The sequence below is a fragment of the Bos indicus x Bos taurus genome, chromosome 14 (genome assembly GCF_003369695.1).
Source record: "Bos indicus x Bos taurus breed Angus x Brahman F1 hybrid chromosome 14, Bos_hybrid_MaternalHap_v2.0, whole genome shotgun sequence".
Taxonomy (NCBI): domain Eukaryota; kingdom Metazoa; phylum Chordata; class Mammalia; order Artiodactyla; family Bovidae; genus Bos; species Bos indicus x Bos taurus.
The window spans coordinates 22,183,774-22,205,701 of NC_040089.1; the positions used below are offsets into that span (position 1 = coordinate 22,183,774).

At 42.0% G+C, this 21,928-nt stretch overlaps 1 protein-coding gene across 3 annotated transcripts in view; it reads right to left on the bottom strand.

Moving 5' to 3' along the window:
- Positions 1-21,928, bottom strand: part of ATP6V1H (ATPase H+ transporting V1 subunit H) — a 47,414-nt gene that overhangs the window by 17,793 nt on the left and 7,693 nt on the right. For 2 of the 3 annotated variants that reach the window (XM_027560978.1, XM_027560979.1), the window contains exons 6-11: positions 21,325-21,429; positions 18,512-18,565; positions 10,111-10,208; positions 6,437-6,629; positions 2,809-2,987; positions 144-269 (exon numbers count right to left, since the gene is read on the bottom strand). In XM_027560978.1, the coding sequence (XP_027416779.1) occupies positions 144-269; positions 2,809-2,987; positions 6,437-6,629; positions 10,111-10,208; positions 18,512-18,565; positions 21,325-21,429 (755 nt within the window). The remainder of the gene's footprint in view (positions 1-143; positions 270-2,808; positions 2,988-6,436; positions 6,630-10,110; positions 10,209-18,511; positions 18,566-21,324; positions 21,430-21,928) is intronic. The other variant, XM_027560981.1, reaches the window with a different exon arrangement.

The following is a 21,928-nucleotide window of genomic DNA, read 5'->3' on the forward strand; positions in this document are numbered from 1 at the left end:
TCAACCACATTAGTAAGCAAGAAAATATATGTTAAAACCATGGACTATCTAAAAACTTAAAGGACAAAAATATGTCCATGAGTATGTGGAATGATGGAGTTTATTTAGCATGTAAACTGGAATTAACTGAATGTGAAACTTACTTCAAGAGCTCATAATTCTTTTCATTTAACCTCGCAGCATTCTCTCTCCAAAATTTCTCAGATTTGTGCACAGGACTCCACTCCAACCTTCCAGACTTAAGTTCTGAACTGTATTCATCGAATGAGCTATAAAAATTTTGAAAGAATTCAAAGTTTATAAGAATCTGAGAGATACTCCAAAATGTAAAAAACGTAGAACATCTTCACTAATGATTTAACTATAGAGACTGAGCATCCTCTATATATTATCCCTAAAAAAGTTTAAACAGCTTAAATCATCTTCAGCAAGCCACAGGAAACTGATTCAGAGCACTGAGGTCCAACGTTTCTGTCAAATTTGAATACTCGTCATGAGACGTTAAAAGGAGCACTTGTTTCCAAAATCCTTACTCTAATACACACATGAATATATGTCACTGAAATATCTGATAATTTAGCATTGTTTCTACCATGCCACTTAAAAACTGTATTTAACAGACCACTCAATATGTTAGGATACATTTATGTAAACAGTGTATTACTTTAACATAAAATAAAGTAGTACATTCTATTATACTTTAAATGTCAAACTATGATATGGCACTACAAAAATAAAAACACATACCTCAGGACAATATTTTTAACCGTGATTATCAACAATGTAGAGACAATTCACTAATTGAATTAGCCCACTATAGATTAATAATAGAAATAAAACCTCTGTACATGGAACAAATTGAAATGCATTTTAATTCAAAAATTATTCACTATGCCCATGTGCTACGTCGCTTCAGTTGTGCCTGACTCTTTGAGACCCTATGGACTACAGCCCACCAGGCTCCTGTCCATGGGATTGTTGTTTTTGCTTTGGCTCCGTCTCTCCATTCTTTCTGGATTTATTTCTCCACTGATCTCCAGTAGCATACTGGGCACCTATCGACCTGGGGAGTTCATCTTTCAGTGTCCTATCTTTTTGCCTTTTCATACTGTTCATGGTGTTCTCAAGGCAAGAATACTGAAGTGGTGTGCCATTCCCTTCTCCAGTGGACCACATTTTGTCAGAACTCTCCACCATGACCCGTCCATCTTGGGTGGCCCTACACGGTACGGCTCAGAGTTTCATAGAGTTAGACAAGGCTGTGTGGTCCATGTGATCAGATGGGTTAGTTTTCTGTGACTGTGGCTTTCAGTCAGAAGAATCAGTAAGTAGTAAAAATTGGCTGCTGCTGCTGCTAAGTCACTTCAGTTGTGTCCGACTCTGTGCGACCCCATAGACGGCAGCCCACCAGGCTCCCCCGTCCCTGGGATTCTCCAGGCAAGAACACTGGAGTAGGTTGCCGTTTCCTTCTCCAATGCATGAAAGGGAAAAGTGAAAGTGAAGTCACTCAGTCCTGTCCGACTCTTCATGACCCCATGGTCTGCAGCCTACCAGGCTCCTCCGTCCATGGGATTTTCCAGGCAAGAGTACTGGAGTGGGGTGCCATTGCCTTCTCCAAAATTGCCTAGTATGGATTAAATAATTTAGAAAGCTATCATTAATCTTATTTATTTTTAAAAGGATCTCAAATCATTATTACAGAAGAACTAATGATAATTTTTAAAAATAAACATAATAAAATGGAATTTATATAAACTGCAAGCCCATGGCTGGCCTATTATACTACAAAGAGAAAACTCATTCGGCTTTCTTTCATAAAACTCTGTATAAACAACTGATGCAGGTGACAGCTCCCACCTCGACAAAGGCATTTGGGCCTGGAGACTATGGGCTGCACTGAGTTATCTGGTAAATACATTCCCAGAGCACACATTACACTGAAGGCATGTGCTGGACACCTCACGGAAAATCCTACAAGATTAGAACGTTTATCACTATTTTACCAAAAGGAAAACTGAGACTTCAAAATGTCAAGAAACTTGTTCAAGGCCATACGTGGACAAATTAGCCTAATAATCAAACCCCAAACCCCAACTCTTCTTAGTAAATAACTCTCTTTCCAGAATGTGTCAGTACTTTAAAAACAAAGAATGCATGGGTTAACGGGGAAACCTGTCAAACTAGTATTAAACAAAAAAGAACCAAGACCAGAAGAATATGTGGAACCCATTTGCATTTGTGTGTTGGGGGTGGGGGCTAGAAGGTGTTTAGAAATCAGAGTGTGGGGGGAGGAGGTGGGGAAGATAGGGAAGTGGCCTGGAGTCCCATCTGGACTGTAATAAGGGAGGGATTTTTCTTTTTACTGCATGCACATCACTTGCATAATTTTTTAATATAAACAATAAAGCAAAAGAAACTTAAAAAAAAAGCATGAAAAAAATACTCTTTCCCTATATGAGCAAACCTCTTCCATAAATGAAATGACTGCTGCTTAAAAAAATATTCTAAACCGGCACATTCCCAGAGGGTGGCATCCACAACCTGAGTGAGAACAGTGGCTGGGATTTCAGACCACAGAGAATGGTGGGTTCTACCCCCAGAAGAGGAGAGAACACACACAGCTCTGACCAACTGTCTGCACGGTGATGAGCCAGTGTTTCCATGTCCCTCAGTTTTCAACAGAAGACACCGCATTTTAGCGCAATCTTCTAAGTTCGCAGTTAGTAACAAATTGAGACTTCCTTAAAATAGGAGGCCAGGCAACAGCCCAGGATACCCAGCCCATGAGAATCAAAGAGGACAGCACACCTGAGATCCTGGACACTCTCACCGAGCTTCTCCAAGAGAAACTTTATATCCTCACTGATGTCTTCGTCGTCGTACTTCTGCTGCTCCAAATTCTCCAGCTGTTTCAGGACTTTGCACTGAATCATCGCCAGGGCATACTCTTGGCGAGTTTCTCGTTCAATTGACTTTTCTAAGAAGTTCTGGGTTAGATGGAGACACGATGAGAAATGATGTAACCTGTTATGTGATATTGTCTACACCTGCCTTCCCACCCTCTCTCCTCCACCGGTTCTCAGGGTACCCATCACCTTAAGTGGATGCCTGCGTCACAAACTCTGACTTCTTGCCTGAGCTCCTGTCCCACCTCAGGAGCACTCTTCTGATTCCTTCTCTCTACTGTCTTCACTAAACATTTTAAATTATTCCCCCAGACAAGCCTCAAAACCCTGCACACATTTACAACAGTGCCATCCCTATCTTTGGTCACAGCCCTGCTCCTGGGGGCACCACTATGAACATTCCGTTCATCAGCCACACAAAGCCCGAAGGATGCTAAGAAAGACTACTTTCTCAGTATCCCCTAGTTCTCAATCGGTGACCTTTTTCTCCCCCACATCAACCTATCAGTGCACACAGGACAGCAATAAAGAACTTGCTTGCTTCAACAATTATCAGAAGCAATTTTCTGTTTTTAGGAGTACTTATGAAAGCAGCAAAAGAATCTACGTATTTCTAAAGATAAACTGTTTACTGAATTAGCCAATGTTTCTAAGCAAGCGCCATGCCCATGCTCAGGTCTGGAATAAGGACAAACAAGCTCTCAAGAAAGCCACTTCAACAAAGGTGGCAAGGAAGGCCTGTCTAATCCCCTCCCCCACATTCCCACACAAATCCTGCAATAACAATTCTAAATCAACTGTACCAAAATTTTAATCTTCTTTATTTCTGCAAGGATGTTACATTTCTACCAATTATGCTAAATAAATGCAGAGAGGCTCTGGCTTAGCCTATGAAAATCAGTAAGATCCATCCCCACCAGAACTCTAATGACGTTTTTTCACAGGAACAGAAAAACAATCCTGAAATCTAGTTGGAAACACAAAAGCCTCCAAATGTCCACAGCAATCTTGAGAGAGAAGAACAAAGCTAGAAAGGTCACACTTCCTGATTTCAAACTAAATTACAAGGCTATAGTGATCAAAACAGGATGGCACTGGCATAAAACAGATACACAGACCAATGAAACAGAACAGAGGGCCTCTCTGAAGGGTTATGACTGTGAACTATCTGTAGAGAATATGCAAGTCTATGCATGTCTCTGTCTGTGTGTGTGTATACGTATGTGGGTGTGAATTAAACATCATAGTTAACACAAGCTAATATAAATCCAAATTCAACTGGGTGGTGTTTCTTCCAAAGCCTTCCCAAGCTTTCATGCAGTCATAAAATATAATTTATCTTATTATCTGACATATTAAGTAGGGTCTGGACTAAGCAGAACCAAAAAAGAGAAAGAAAATTCACAACGGATGAAGAACTCTAGACAACAAATACAGCCCCGAGTGTCTTTCTCAGTCACAAGCCTCAGAACATTCTAATTTATTTTAGAAACAAAAGACTGACATATCAAGTTAACCGAAGGAATAACATTTATGGAGACCTGGAGTTCAGCACCTGCTATGAATAAGTGAGACTGACATTTTCAAAAATAAAATTTCACCCAGCCAAATGAAAAAAAAAAACAAAACAAAAACAGCTGCTATATTTCTTCAGCTCACAGCAGCTCAGCAAGCTTCCTAAAGTCTTCAGCATAAAAATTTTCTTCCTCAGGATGTGGGGAGAAATGTATAATTAGATGATCCTCAAACAACCTCACCAGCGAAATCTTTATCAAAGATTATAGGAATTTGAGGATTAAAAAAAAAAGTCATTTTCATTTTTTTCACCTATTTGATAGTCTAAATCAAATGGCTTTACTATGTCCTTACTAATGGCTCGATTTTAACTCAGTTATGTACATCAAAGTTTTGGATGTCTAAGGATGTTTTTCTGATATTCAGTCTTCAGTCTAATCATACAATGACTATGTTGTCCCAGTTTAGTAAGGAGAGTCTAAAAAACTAATATACCTATCAATAGATTGGGTCTATTTTAAACACTCTGAAATTCAAGTTGGACAACAGAAGTCCAGAAATTAACGTAAGTTCCATGCATTGTGTATAGGTAAAAAAATTGAATCTGCAAATAAAGTTTAGGTAATATTGTTAAATCTTGCTAAATATTAGTAAAACATTTGTGCTGCCTCTTCTAAATCTAACAGAATAGCCCTTGACCTCTGCCTAGGTGCCACATTAACCTAGAATGCAATTCATAGAGGTGGGGGTTAAAGAGGCAGATGGCTATTATTTTGTGCTTTTATGGACAGAAAAGGAGGAAGAGAAATATTTCCTGTATATTTACTATTGCCAGGCCCTTTGTCTGTTACTTCATTGAATCCTTAACCAATGCTGAAGTGAGTTAAGTTTCACTCAACACTTTCTATAGACGGAGGAATCAGCTCTGAGAGCTCACACCACCCTCCCATCCAGCCATGCTGGGACTCACTCCAGGTCTGTCCACTCCAGAGCCAACAATCTTGCTAACACACCACATGGAAAGGAAAACTAGAAAAGAGCTACACTATCCTACTTCTAAGATGTCCATAAAAAGCTGATCAACAATCTGGAGAGCTCCCAAATCAGGGCCAAAGAAAACAAAGAATCTCGGTCTGGCTGTACACTTCCTGTGACTTTTTGAACACTGTGACTTCTACAGAGTCCAGCATGGCCCCCTGCACCCTCAACTTCCCGGTCTGTTTAAGGGAAGATGCTGACTGAGGTCATGGCCAAAATCCTAACATCCTAAGAGGACAACTTCACTGCTCAAAGTAACTGATGATCTCTAAAGCTGTCTTAGAAATGACTGCTGGTCAGCAGACCCAGGATCAGAAATACAACTCCATTCTAAACGAAGGGCCCAGGACAGAAAAAAAACCTCAAACAGCCTCCTGGAAAACAAGGCCACCTGAATATAGCACTGTCACACTCCCAACAAGCGTCTGCAATCCTCACATTTCATCCATATAGACAGCTTCCTCCCTCGTCCCCTCTCCTGCCATAAATACAATCTGTGATAGTTCAGTCTAAGCTCACCAAGAATCCACAGCTCCATGACCACTGGGAGAACAAGCAACATTTGCACCCGCTGAAAGGCCTCAGGCTGCATGAAAAGTGCCTCACACACACACACATCACACACCCCCTCACAGAACACACCACACACACACACACACACATCACACAGAACACACCACACACACCACAGACCACCACTGAATACACCACATGCACACCACACACACATCACACTCTACAGAACACCACAAACATCCCACACACACTCCCCCCATAGAAAACACACACACCCCACTGAACATACCCCACGCACACCACACACACATCATACACTACAGAACACCACACACACATCCCACAGAACACACTCCACATACACACACCCCACAGAACATACATACACCACACACACCACAACACCACATATACAGAACACACACACACCCCACAGGACACACTCCCCACAAAACGCTTACGCGGAATGCTGCGAGGATGATCCTCGTCACCTTCTCTTTGACCGACTCCTGCAGGATGTCAGACAGGACAGGGATGATGTTGTAGCGCCTCAGGTGTTCACACATCTGTGGGCTGAAAGCCAGGAGCCACACAGAAAAGATCATCTGATACTGGAGCTGAAAGCCACACTTGTTACTCAGAACGCCCATGATGCTGAAAGGAACACAGGTGGAAATGACGTTTAGGAATAGGACAATGCAACCAGAAGTAGAAATAACTGACTGCTCTTTCTGCCCCAGTGCACCAGTCTCTCAGAATCATGTCCTCTCCTTTCTGCCTGCAGGAAGGAGCAAGCCAGAACCCTGCTCTCAGAGGGCCAGTCCACATGGCCAGAGTCTCAGGATGCTGCCCCCTTGCGCCAGGGCGCGCGGTCACACAGTGAACAGCAGGAGGGCCTGACCGGCATTCAGGACGTGACCCTTGCACCTCAGCACGCAATTTCCTTTTGAATCTTACCTTTCACTTATATGCTACTTTATATAACTATATACTTTAAAAATACTTCAAATGTCAGGGTACAAATGTTCACAAAGGGCAGTTGAATGGGGTGGGAGGGGGGAAGCAATTACTTTAGTGGAAGCCTGCCCACTTTAGCTCCAGTAGTTAAAAAGTCAGTGCCGACCTCCAGACTTTCCAATAATGTAAGAGTATATTCTCAGTCTTATACAGGCATATAAACTTTCAAAGATAGTGTGTGCCATTCATGTAAGTGAAAAGGAAACCACACAGAGAAAACAGGTCCTGGGCTTTTAAACCACAGTCCCCTTCCACTCTCCTCAAGCAGGCTATGCTCACAATTTTTTCTCTTCCCAGGGTCCCTGCTTGTGATTTGAGGAGCACCAAAAAGGAAAAAAAGAAAACCTTCAATCCTAAACAAAAGAAATGGCAGAGTAGAAAGTACATGTTTTCTTTCTTTAAAAAATGAAAAAATTCAATGACTTCTCTAAACTGTCCCACTCTCGGCAACTTAACATATTCTACCGTTATTAATGCCTCTTCTCAACTTAAAAGTCTCTGTATTAATTTGATTACAACTAACCTTGTTGGTAGGTATTACCATACCAAAGACTGTATGTTGGACATGACACATTCTAGATTCTATTTATGCCCTTTCTTGTTACTAAACTGAATAGTTAACACTGGTTCAGTTCATTTCAGTCGCTCAGTCATGTCCGACTCTTTTGAGACCCCAAGGACCGCAGCATGCCAGGCTTCCCTGTCCATCACCAACTCCCAGAATTTACTCAAATTCATGTCCATCAAGTCAGTGATGCCATCCAACCATCTCATCTTCTGTTGTCCCCTTCTCCTCCTCCCACCTTCAATCCTTCCCAGCATCAGGGTCTTTTCAAATGAGTTGGTTCTTCACATTAGGTGGCCAAAGTATTGGAGTTTTGAGCTTCAGTATCAGTCCTTCCAATGAATATTCAGGACTGATGTCCTTTAGGATAGACTGGTTGGATCTCCTTGCAGTCCAAGGGACTCTCAAGAGTCTTCTCCAACACCACAGTTCAAAAGCATCAATTCTTTGGCATTCAGCTTTCTGCAGAGTCCAACTCTTACATCCATTTATGACTACTGGAAAAACCATAGCCTTGACTAGATGGACCTTTGTTGGCAAAATAATGTCTCTGCTTTTTAATATGCTATCTAGGTTGGTCATAGTTTTTCTTCCAAGGAGCAAGCATCTTTTTAATTTTTCATGGCTGCAGTCACCATCTACAGTGATTTTGGAGCCCAAGAAAATTAAGTCTGTCACTGTTTCCACTATTTCCCCATCTATTTGCCATAAAGGGATGGGACCAGATGCCATGATCTCAGTTTTCTGAATGTTGCGTTTTAAGCCAACTTTTTCACTTTCCTCTTTCACTTTCATCATGAGGTTCTTTAGTTCTTCTTCGGTTTCTGCTGTAAGGGTGGTGTCATCTGCATATCTAAGGTTACTGATATTTCTCCCAGCAATCTTGACTCCAGCTTGTGCTTCATCCAGCCCAGAATTTCTCATGATGTACTCTGCATGTAAGTTAAATAAGCAGGGTGACAATATACAGCCTTGATGTACTCCTTTCCCGATTTGGGACCAGTCTGTTGTTCCATATCCAGTTCTAACTATTGCTCCTTGACCTGCAAACAGATTTCTCAGGAAGCAGGTAAGGTGGTCTGGTAGTCCCATCTCTTGAAGAATTTTCCACAGTTTGTTGTGACCCACATAGTCAAAGGCCTTGACATTACCATCTTCCAAAAATACTAGTACCAATAACTAGAAGAGCAGCATCTGGTTAGCCTCTCTGTATGCCGTTAGGGTCCACTAGACCAAACTTTAAGTGTTTATCTTTTGAGCAATTGTAACTATTTTTAGAAGCAGCTGTTTCATGACTTTTATTCTTTCTTACAGGTCTTTCAAAGAACAAAAAGAAAATGCACTTTTTGTTTAATGGGATAAAATTCAATATACCTTGGGCTTCCCTGGTGGCTCAGAGGGTAAAGCATCTGCCTGCAATGCAGGAGAACTAGGTTCGATCCCTGGGTCAGGAAGATCCCCTGGAGAAAGAAATGACAACCCACTCCAGTACTCTTGCCTGGAAAATCCCATGGACAGAGAACCCTGGTAAACTACAGTCCATGGGATTGCAAAGAGTCGGACATGACTGAGTGACTTCACTTTCTTTCTTTCTTTCAATATATCTTACAGCTACAATACAGGTCTATTAGACCCATTTATAAACCTAAGATATACTGTGAGTTTGTTAACTATAATTTGAAGAATCACATATTTCACCATCCTAGATCTTATTTTGTCATTATTCCCTCATTATTCTCAAGTATGATATAAAAAAATAGTAAAGACTAAAGTTATTTAAAAAATGGATGATGAAATCACCTAGAAGATGATATAATAGTAAAATGAATAATTATGCTTTCTTACTGCATTGCCCAAAATATCACATCACTTTAAAGAAGATAAACAGACCAGAAACACCGCCTGCGTAGTCACCTTCAGGTTTCTGTGCGGAGGACAGTTAACACGTGAGATGGCTGTCCTAAGAAGTTGGTTGCCTGCACACCAGGGCCCTGGTCGGCCTCTGGGAACATGACTGGTGATCAGCCCCCTACACAGAAACAGAACTTTGCCTAGAAGATGTTGTTGAGTTGCTAAGTTGTGTCTCTTTTGTGACCCCATGGACTGTAGTCCGCTAGGCTCCTCTGTCTGTGGGACTTCCCAGGCAAGAAGACTGGAGTGGGTTGCCATTTCCTCCTCCAGGGGATCTTCCTGACCCAGGGATCGAACCTGTGTCTCCTTCATTGGCAGGAGGACTATTTACCACTGAGCCACCAGGGACTAAACTGTGTACACAAACAAGATGCTATGTCTATGCTGAAGGCCTGCTTTCCCTCTGGAGTCTGGAATGTTGCTTTGGGCAAGGTGGAGAGCACCAACCTGATATACTAACAATGAAAACCGGGGGCCCTGAGTCTCCAGCATGATTCCTGGGGAAAAACATCACACAAGACATTTGAAAAAAATTTTTTTTAAAAAACACCTTCATTTCAGTGATTAAACATATTAATTTCTTTGACAATGTCAAGGAGAGATGCTCTTAAATGTTACCCCACATGACAAGTGAGGGCTCACCAGTTCACCCCGTCTGCCTCCACCCAGGCGAAGCGGTACTCATTGACTCGGAGCATCAGCTGCAGACACCCGGCCACGCACTGCACATACTGGGAACTCTGCGTGGGAGAAAGCACCTCAGGTCAGCAGGTTGCACAGATGCCAGAGTCTGGAGTTTGTTTACTAGGGTTTCTGATGGTAATATCAGAACGTCCAAAAGTCTCTATTATTTCTTCAAAAGTCAATTCCCCTTTTCACTTTCCTCTCTGACTCTTAGAAATGAAGCTGACTTCTGTGAAATTAAGCCTACATGGTTCAAGCTTACATCCAATCAGGGAAATCAAGTAACACAGTAATTATGTCTTTGATATGGTTTGATAAACAGCTTATTATCCTGCAGTGTTTCACTTACTCCTGAAGAGAGGCATGATACAGACAATACTGCTTTTCGTAATTATATAAATATCAAAGATCAACAATAAAATGAAAAAGATATAAGTGTAGTCTCTGAGATGGGCCCATATCTGAATGATATGAAGCTGGCTGCTGAACCATCCTTAGTAAGGATGATACCGCTAAGCACTCTGAAAGGGTACTCTTAGGATTAAGTAAAGTAGTTCATAGAGCACGGAGGTAAGACATTTCATAGAAACTCAATAAAAAATAACTTAAAAACTATACAGCATATACAAACCTAATTAAACACGTGAAAAAGATTATGACTTTTTAAAACTATCAGTTCAGCGGCACTTTCTTAGAGAAACTGAGGTTAAACCTGAAGCTTGAAATAAATATGAGTAAACAATAAAAAAAATGTGAATTTTCAGTTCTAAAGACGTTTCAGGCACCTCCATATTAGAAAAGCTGGTGGTGACACCTGGCCTGCGCTTCTCCCTAAATATTTACCATGAGCCTTACGTCTGTAAGAAATGAAGGAACAAGGGGAAATTTCAGACTCTGGCCTTAAAGAGCATGCTGACAAAAAGAAAAAAGAAAGGAGAGGACAGTGGATGTCATATAAATACACAAAACCTAACACACATTAGGTTGAAGCTCTATGTTTCAATTTAAACTAAGCTTGCTAAAAACTAACACTTCAAAGAAAATTCCAGGCATTCAAACACAGAAACACAATGATATAAGTATATTTGGTAGAACAATCAAAAGTCATCATGGAAAGGTTATCTTAGGTTTTACCTAGAAAGTAGTGAACCCAAAGCACAATATATCCAATAGCACTAACATAATTTGCCTAAAAACTCAAAATGTTAGCAAAAATTAATGAACCAAAAAAAAGGTGAATTTTCAGTTCTAAAACAATCTTCCATAATGGGAGAAAATATGTATGTATTTTTCCAAAAAGGTCAGCAGGTAAGTAGCCCTTCATAAAAGTAGAATTCCATCTTTCTTGTTTAGAGAAAGAATCTGGGCAAGCTTTCTCCAATAATGAACAAAAAGGTAGCCTAGGGCACACTGTCCTCTTCCACTTATCATCAATCTCAACACAAAAATTTCTTGGTTCACTGTCTTTTTCCATGTCTATTTGCCATTCTTTACTGCAATACATGACACATTTTTAAAATGGCTTCTCCGTTGCTAGTTACAGCTTCAGCATTCACATATAAACAAGCAGATAAAAAACATTGCTTCAAAAACCGCACTCTTTCCTGTGATGCACCACGAGGCAGTCCAACACCAGTCCAGAAATTATTTTCAGTGAAGGCAATGCTGACAGACAACTGAATGACCGCCTCCAATTAAACAAAGGAAACTATATCACTTCCTTAGCTTTCTCTCACATCATCCTATTAGTGTCATGTATAAAATTATTCAATGACTTATTTTTAAAGAGAATAATCAGCCTTCCATCACTCCAGTGAGTCACCGCCTCTGCTCCTACACAGACGCCATCCAGGCCCTGCTAGAGACCTGCAGCACGTGGCGCTCGGGCAGCTCCGCACGCGCTCTGCCCTCCCCAGAGCCATGCCCATGCTGTCACCTCCACCATCACCTGCACCCTCCTGCCCTGCCTTCCTCCCTCATTTCAGCAGCCAGAGAGCTGCTCAGCTGCCAACACCACACCCCACACAGCACTATATCTACGGCCATTCCCACCTGCCTCTCGTCCAGAGAGGCGGGCAGTGCTTGCTGTCCAGGCCCCGCAGCCCCACGAGGCCTGCAGCCAACTCCTCCCTCACAGCGCAACATGTAGCTCCAGTGTCTGCTGGTTTCCTCTACTCACCACCTAAATATACTCTATCTTTCTCATCTTCATGTTATCCCTAAATGTGGTACCAACCTCTGCATCTCTCTTCCTCCTAATACATGATGGTTTCTTGAAAGTTCCATCACCAGGTTCTTACCTCTCTTCCATCTTACCAGCCCATTAACATGGCAACTGCTAGGGTTAGCAGTGACCTTCAAGTGCCAGGTACAACAGTTACTTTCCCCATTGAGGACCAGACCTCCACCTCCAGTTACATCCCAGAACTCTGGCCCCTCCTCTCTCCAGATGAACTGACCCACGGGCTCAAACATCGACTCCTCCACCAGGAAAGAAAGGCAGTAACAGAGTATCACAGTTAAGAACAAAGGCCCTGGGACCAGCCTGCCATACTTGGCCACCTCCAAGTCTCTGAGTGAGCTTCCCACCAATAAAGTCGGAGAATAACAGGGCACATCCCGTAGGGTGTGGGATAATCTCGTTAGCTAACACGTGACAGGCTAGGCGAAGATCCAGCTACAATGTGCACAAGCCTTCCTGGTAGAGAAAAAGCAACTTGACTTCTCAACACACTTAAGAAAAGATCATCAAATATACTCTCCAATATGGCTGACAATGGGAATTCTCCTACATTATGGTGGATTAGGCACCTAAGGAAAACAGCAACTGGCAGAATTCAAGAGGGACCCCCAGATCCATATTCTGGAGAATTAAAAATAATTCAAGGAACGAGGAATGATAAAGCAGGAAGGCAACAAAAGATACACATAGGAACTGCAGAGTCATTGTGCCAAAGTTACACTAGAGCTGCAATAGTGTTTACAGACCGCTTTTCAACACCCATCTCCATAACCCAGGGATTTAAGTACAAACTAAAAGAGAAAGTGTAAAGATAATATTCCTCTAAAGTTTGCAATCGTGGGCACTTAAAAAAAAAGGAAAAGTCTGCAGTGCAGAGAAGAAGAGCTGTCTAGAGATACTGGAAACACACGTGTGTCTGGTGGCATCAGTGAAGCACAGAGCTGAACCCATCAAGCACACAACCAACCAAAATAAACCCCAGAAGCCAGCTGTAGATGAAATCTCCAGGACTGGTGATTAACCCACCCCCAAAGCACTCAATGTTTCATGACTATGACACAAATCTTTTCTCATAGAGCTAAAAAGTCAGTGTGCACACCTCACACACACACAAGTGTGCACGTGTAGTTTTTGCTTCTATCACAACATCCACTTTAGAGAGTAATGCAGGACAATGTCAGTGTCAGGAGAAAACTGGAACTGTCTCCCTTTGCTGACGGATATAAAAACTGGTTTAGAAAAGTGACTGGAGCTGGATCTAAATCCACATGTACCCTGTGCCCTGGCAACTCCATTCGAGAAATCATGTGCTCCAGGCATGAGTGATTACATCCACCAAAAGCCATGTACAATGACGTAACCCTGAATATATGTAATTAAATTTGATTTTCTCCTGTTCCTCTGTCTCATGTCAATTTAATTCTTTGACCAGCCAGAATAACCCAGAAAAAGGAGAGGGTAATTTTTTCCTCCCCAAAAAGTTATGACTTGAAAAAAAAAGTGACCAAAGAAAGAAAAGGAGGCAAAGAGGGAGAGAGGCTTTAGCAATCAGAAGTTTTGCTAAATTATCTCTGGCATATCACTGAAACTCTTCAAAATTGTTGTCTCATCAATACAAGAAAGCAATACCAGCCCACCAAATTAAAAAACAAACCTCTGCTACTCAAATATGAACTGACATCAGTTACCATTAAACACAAAACATTATAATGTACATCATCATTATTATTACCTCATATTCAGGAACTAAAACACACACAGTGCAAGAATTCTCTTGAAGTTGGCTTATTAAAAGAGACTTTCCAGTCAACGTTAATAAAACACCTATATTAAATTAATGCCTAAATTAAAATAATATCATCTTAGATTTAAGTCTTACCAAAAAAGTAATTTCACTATTAATTTACAAATTTATAAATCTCCTTCAAGTACTGCTTTCAATCTAATTTGCTTAGTCATGTAATTTAATTACATGACTACTGGGATCCTTTATTGTAAGGAAAAATTATTGTGGACTTCAGAAAATATGATTTACTTTATAAATGACAGCTTTGTATGCAATTCCAAGAACATAGTTACCTTATTATGACAATATATAGCCATGGTAACAAATGTTATGTAAAGGAAAGTCTGGTACTGAAATACTTTACCATTTAATTTTCTTTTGCATTGCTAGAATAGACACAATCCTTCCAAACATCTGATCAGAAAAGCAAAACTGATAGCTTATCTGTTCTCCTTTTTGTAACATTCATTCTTTGCATATACTTTAATGATCCTCAATGTTTAAAACATACTAATTTTATGACAAGAAAATAAAAGGCAATTGAACAATGAAAATGATCCAGGAAGTGCTTTTGGTAAATAGGAATGCTCTGGAAACCTGCACAAAGACACATAATTGGTCATGAACTTCTTGAGGTCCTCACAGACTTGACAAGTCACGAGCGAGAGGGGACTGGAGTTAATAACAAGCCTGCCCTATCCAAGTGTCTGACGCAGCTCACTTACATCTGCTACTGGGCAGCACCTCTGATAAACTCATGGACAGACATTAAAGAAGCAAATCATGAAAGTTCTCTACCTCCTCTGAAAGACTGAAAAGTCTTAAATTAAAAACACAGCTGGGCTTCCTTGGTGACCCAATGGTTAAGAATCCTCCTGCCAATGCAGGGCACCCGGGTTCGATCCCTGGTCTGGGAAGACCCCACATCCTGTGGAGCAACTAAACCTGTACACCACAACTACAGAAGCCTGCACCCTAGAGCCCATGCTCTGCAACAAGAGGCACCACAACGAGGAGCCTGCACACACAAGAGAGAGCCCTTGCACAGCAGCGAAGACCCAGCACAGCCAAAAATGAAATAAATAAATTTATAAAAAAGAAAAAACATAGCCTTAAATTTAAAATAGAATCAAAGCTATAAAACTAACTTCACGTTAACAAGGATGTCAGAACTGCCAGAAAATACAATTTAAGGAATTTGGCCAAAAGTAAAAAATGCTAAGGTTTCTTTTCCCCTTTCATTCGAAAATGCTGTTACTAAAAACATTCCACTTTTAGGTGAGAGAAGCCTGTCACAGATAACCGTGTATCACATGACTCACTCACATGAAGTGACTGCAAGAGACAAGTCCAGAGACAGAAAGCAGGTGAGTGCTTGCCAGAGGCAGGCAGGGGGTTAGGATGGGGGCGACTGTTGATGAGAACATGGTTTCTTCCTGGGGTGTTGAAAATGCTACAAAACTAGATTGTGGAAATGGCTGTACAACCCTGTAAATATATGAAAATCTGCTGTAATGCAAGTGGAAGGACTATATAGTATGAGAAACATACTTTGATAAAGTTGCAAACAAAGCAACCAAAAAGCCTGCATAAAATGGAAAGCTGATCTGCTCACTCACACTTGCCACATTTCTGGGCTCAGGAGCCATGTGTGCTAGGGGCTCCCAGAGTAGACAATGAGAATATGAAGAACAACACTTCCATCATCATGGCAAGTTCTGCTGCTTCAGACCTGCTCCAGAATATTAAACGGCAAGACAGAGTAAGTGACAAGAGAACCTGGCAACTTGACTGTGTTACTTACTGCCAATGAAACTACGTCCACCCAGCAATAACCAGGGCTGAGCTGGGTCTACAGCAGAGACGGCCAGAGAAAAGGACATGGCCAGACATGGGAGCAAGCAGTCCCCTTGCTCCCCTGCACACAGGTATCGAAGAAGCTGGACAAAGGGAGGATACCCAGACTCTTCTAACTCCTCCAAAGGCTGGAGGGTTCCTCTTTCTGTCAGGGCATCAGCACAGCAATCAATGCCAAGGCTATATGATTTCCTCGGAAAAAACGAAGAAAACTAATAATCCACATGCAAGAGTCAGCAAAGAGCTGAATGACTGTAGAAGATCAGTCAGCCTAAGTATGAGAAATCTGAAGTCAATTATGACCGTCACATTCAGGTAAAGACAACATAATGCATTTTAAGAAAAGTTCATCTATGGAACATAATTTAAATAAAAATGTCTCACGGGTCCACTCATAACTTAGGATGTCACTTCTGTGCCATTTCAGCAGCCAAGACAGTAGCATCATGCTTCTCATACTGCAGCGCAGAGCTGTGCCCTGTTTGTCTTATACTGACATCAAGTGGCAGCAGTAGGGAATGCAGTTTACCCAACCCCATTTGTACACTGCCTGAACCCTAAACGGATTTTAAGATGTAACATGGCTATTTTTCAAAAGTCTGAGTAGAAAAAAAAAAAAAAAGGAAAGTCTGAGTAGGCGAGGCAACTTGGAGAATGTCTAAAGCTCCAGGTTCAGTCCACAGGTCTTAGAACCCCTCTGGGAAGGACTCTGTCTCCATGGCGGTTTTGCAACCATGACCAGATGACCACGGGCAAGTGGATGACCTTAGGCGAGCCAGTGTGCCTTTTCAGCAGCCTCACTGCTCATCCCTGAAATGTGGCTTATGGTAAGACCCACGTCAAAGACGAGCTGTGAATATTCAAGGAGATGTAAATGCCAGGTGACTGAAACAGTGCTAGGCATATAGTAGAAGCTCCATAAATACCAGTTACCAATTTTAATCCCCCTACTAAAATGAGACCGTCAAAAGAAGTGCTAATACAATACCCCTCTCTCATGTGCTTTCCAAGCAGAGAGCTTTCTGAAGAAGCAGGACCCTTCAGGAAGAGACAGGGAGTCTGTTCAGGTGTGCAGGACACTAAAGGGAAGAGACTGGACATCAAAGGCCATCTTCTCTCCACCCAGAATCACCATCGATGCTACTAACTCTGCTGGGATGTATGTGTCAAGTCCACCAGACAACCCACTTTGACTGACCACCACCAGGTCAACAGGATCATGTGTTCCACATGACGGACAGGAGAGAAAGAAAGGGATGTCATGTGACCAGAGCCCACTGGCTGCGCAAGCCTAAATAACTTCCAGGCCCTTTAAAAACCACTTTAGTTTATGGACATGTGTGATTCAAAACCTTTTAAAAATTTGACAAATAAATCTAACCAGATAATTTTTCAAACTATTTTTCAAAATTTCAAACTGATAGGAAAAAACTCAAGTCATATAAGACAAAGATTCCCAACTTAAACATCTGCTCGTGGTTGAGGATCTAGACTTGGAGCCTACCTCCTCCTTCCCTCCCCAGCCCCCAAACTGCTCACCTGGTTCTACACCTTGTCTGATTCCACCTCAGAAGACTTGTGCCAATTTCTGGCCTAACACACCTAAGTGTGCTAGGGTCAAGAGGTCAAGTCCCTCCACCCACGCCCCAAGAGAAGCACCCCTTTTGGCTCTGAAATGGATTCTGTCACCCTCCCTAGTCTGGGAGCACACATATGGGGTGTTTGCTGCAGATTATGAACACGGATCCCACGTGGCTCCACCTCAACTTGGCTGAGGTCTATCACAGGCAGGTGGGAACGTAGATACAACTCTTCTATATTTTTAACTCTTTCCCCACCTCTCTCTCCACTGGCACTAATCATGCCAGCTTCTACTTGTCCACATTTATTGCCAATTCTTAAACTCTTCTGAATACAGTGAAATCAAACCATTCCCAAGCAGGGGAGATTATTCTAACCAGGAAAGGAATTTGGGGAGAAATGATTAGTTTTAACATTTAACCTTTGGGCTCTACAGAAATGTGGGGCATGTCTGGCCTGAAAAGGGGGGATTTGCCCCCACCATAGGCCTCTAGAAAATCCTGAGCAACAAGGGCAAGTAGTGAGTCTTTGGACCGGCAGGGAACTGAACTGTCTCCAGCTGCCTGGCACAGGGCTCGCAGATCTGTCAGACATTATGGCCTGAAGACAGCAGCTCTGGTGAACTCACTCTGAGTCGCTCTGAGTCTTAGGCCCAAGATACAGCCACCTGAAGGGGAACGCAACAGGAAGAGGGCGTCCCACATCCAGAGACAGCAGAACGTGACCCCCCAGCCTAGGAAGGCTCATGCACAGCGTTCAAGACTCCACTAACCGAAGTGGAGGCGGCACCAAATCCATGGATTTATATCCAGGGGATGCTAACTGTCTACGACTCAAAGTAACTTATGCTCGGGGCGTGAGGAGGCCAGTGAATGAAGAGGGAGTATACTTACATCGCTTGAAGAGACTGTTCCTGTTTCAGCAGCGACACCGCTACCACGCAGTTTCTATTATGAAATAAATAACTCATTACTTAGTTTTGTTTTTACTCTTATCCTACTTTATCAGCTTACTAATTTTATCATTATTTTCCTAGTCCTATTTAATGGGAGTATCATCAACTAATAAAAAGCATGGGGATACATGAAATATTCTAAACATCGTTACATTCTTCCAGATATCTTAATCAGTAAGTTATCCTAAATTATCTTAAAATAATAAACTGAATACTAAGTTCCAGCTAAATTGTTTAAGTGAAGCTGGTGCAAAATTTCCAAGTCTCAGGATTTACTGCCTGAACTGTTTTTCCAATAAGACAATGTCTTAAGCCCAACTATCTACACTGTGTTCTGCTTCAAAGCTTTCAAAACGAGTGTCTGTTATGGAAAGGTACTATGCGGGACTCAAAGATGAGGCTATTCACAGCAAGGCTAACACACTATAATGACAATCAGAACCTCACATGTTAAACAGGAATGGACAAAGGAAATTTAAAGTAGAAAGTCAGAAGCTGAGTATGCAAGAGAAAACTGATAATGAATTTCTGCAAGGAAATTTTTATTTTGTTTTATTCAACAACTATTATTTTCTAAGTGCCAGGCATGAGCCGCTATAACACAAGTATAATTAACGCTCAAACTATCAGAAAAAAGGCTCCTAAATGTCACTGTGAAGTCGAAAAACAAAATATTCAAATTTGCACCTAATTCAGACTTTTAAAAGTTTATTTTTATTAAAATCATGAAAGTGTGGTCCTTTTGTATGAGAGAGAAAATGCTTATGACGGAGAAAAAGAGACCTCGGAGAGACAGTGTTATCACATGGCATTTAAGCAAAGAAGAAAAAAAATCCCGAACCAGCCAACACTTCATTCCTCAGACAAGAGGCCTGTAATTGACTCCTGACCAGAGGCTGGGGGAGGAGTGTCTGCCCATAGCAAGAGGCAGAAGCTGGGCCCAGCAGAAGTAGTGACCAGACTCAGCACACGGGCCGAAAATTCTCCCTGGAGCACAATGTGCAAAGCAGAGAAGCTAGACCTGAACAAGGCCAGAGAGCTGGCAATTAAAAAGAGAGAGCCAGCACGTTGGAAAGACACAGAAAGGTCTCTAAGAACATCCACCTCACAACAGGAAGCTCGGGTCTGATGAAAATTGTTCCAAATACTGAAATACCTGCTTCTACTAGAGACTAGCGGAATATCCCTCCAACTGCTGGCCATGGTTACAACCGCAGCTAATGGTGCTAACAGGGGCAGATCGCCTGTGAGGCACAACACAAACCTTACTCCCATGAGGAGAAGTCTAAGCTGAAACGACCCAGCGTGCTGGAAGCACACAGCAGCATGCAGTCTCTGCTACCCACTCTGGTTTTAAGAGTCCAGCTACCACACAGCCTCACAGCTGACCCCAAAGCAAGATGATGCCTGCTCAAAGGGAGAACTAACCTCAAAATAGGGGGGGGAAATGGGGATGGGGGATTACCTATGTAATTAAACACTCTGATCCCAAATGGTACACACTCAAGAATTTTAAACCTTGTCTTCACATAACTATTTTTCACTTTCTAAATATCTTCTTTTTGAAATCCCTCAACAATTCTATAAAATCTGCAAACCTGGGGCTCGTGTAAAAATACTTTTAAAAATTAAGCCCAAAACCTATAAAAATGTATGCTATTGACAGAGAAAATAACTGATTTTGTTCAAGACACTTCAGAATCTCCCTGTCCAAACAGAAAAGACTATGAGGCTCCACCACCCCCCACCCAAACGAAGGCAAGGGAGGATAAGACAAAAATAAATCCAAGTAAAATGTCATGGTGTCTCTCTCACGCTTCGAATTAAAATCTATTAAGATCATAAGGCCACCTAAAGTCTAAACGACACCTTTCCAAAACTTTGTTTCAAGTAGACCTTTACTTGTGATCTACCACTGTCACCACCACACCTACCGGCAACGCTTCTCCCGGTCTCACTCTTGCTGTCACCCACCCTGCCACACACTCCACCCCCTCTCCTACCTGTCCTTCCACGGATCTCCTCCCCCCCAGTTCGGCTCACTCCTCCCTTGAGGCTACTCCCTCCATGCCCCCTCACCACCTCACACTTGCTCACTGGACCCCCAGAAGGAAAGAAACCCTCAGCTCAGCCCCTGGAAGTGTCCGGTCACCTGTCCCGCTCCAGAGAACCACGAAGACAAAAGGGACAACTTGTCATCTGCCAGCTATCACACCCGCGAGCTGTCTTCCTTCACAGAGCAGCAAGGTTCAAGAGGCCTGATAGCAGCGAGACAACCTGCAAGCAGGCCACCTATTTCCCTGTGGCTGTAAACTCAATCCCAGGAGGACATGGTAGGATCCAGAGAGGCAGCTGCTGCGATCCAGAGAGGCAGCTGCTGCACGAGACAGCATCTCAAGCTAGAGACAGCAGCCCCGGGCCACCCAGAGTGTGTCTTTTGAAGCTGTGTGATCTCCCAATCCATATGACCTTGCCAGCCGCCTTCTGGAAAGGGCAATCCTCCCCACTCACAGAAATGCGTGATGGGAAAATCCCGAGTGGCAGAAGAGACAGGAAGGTCTGAGTGGAAGCCAGTCAAAGACAGAAAAGGTAAAGCCCCTATCAGACCTGTAAGCAGCATGGCTGAGTCAAACAGTTCAAGATGGCTCTAGTTTAACACAGAATTTCTGCAACTTCACATAAATATCTTAAGTAGCTTTAGAGAACTGGACGCTATATTCTTTTAAGAATACTAAAAGGAGTGTCTCTTACCTGTGAACTCAGTTGAGTCTTTATCCAATTGAAATAGTAATTCAAGTCGCTGCCTTCCATCAGTTCTTTTCCCCAAGCTGCTAACTTGGCAATAATTCTTGCTGCCTGAAAAACAAGAACTGCATTTGAGCATTATTCTAAAAATCACAACATCAACCCTAAAAAAGAGGACTTGTAACCATTTTGCAGCATGACTTCTTTTAGCTCTCAACTTGTCCCAACATAACAGATAATATTTCATTTTTTAAAATATTTTAATGAGGTCAAATATAGTTTTAAATATTTTCATTAAAGTGAACCAAAATCAGTTGTATGTTAAGAATTTCAGGACATTCCTTACATTATTCTGAGTTTCAAAAGTAAGACTGGGATTCATTACAAGACCAGCAAAGATCAAAAGAACACAAAAGTCCTTAGAGACTCTCACCAAACCACTTGCCAAAGTCCTGAGCCAGCTCCACAACACATTGCCAGCACCACCTCACTCATTCAAGCCCCTGCAAGTCTCACACTTAAATATCTATATCTTGATATAAAATATATCCTGGGTATGAAATAGTCATTTAAAATATATCCTGGGTATGAAATAGTCATTTCTTGCAAT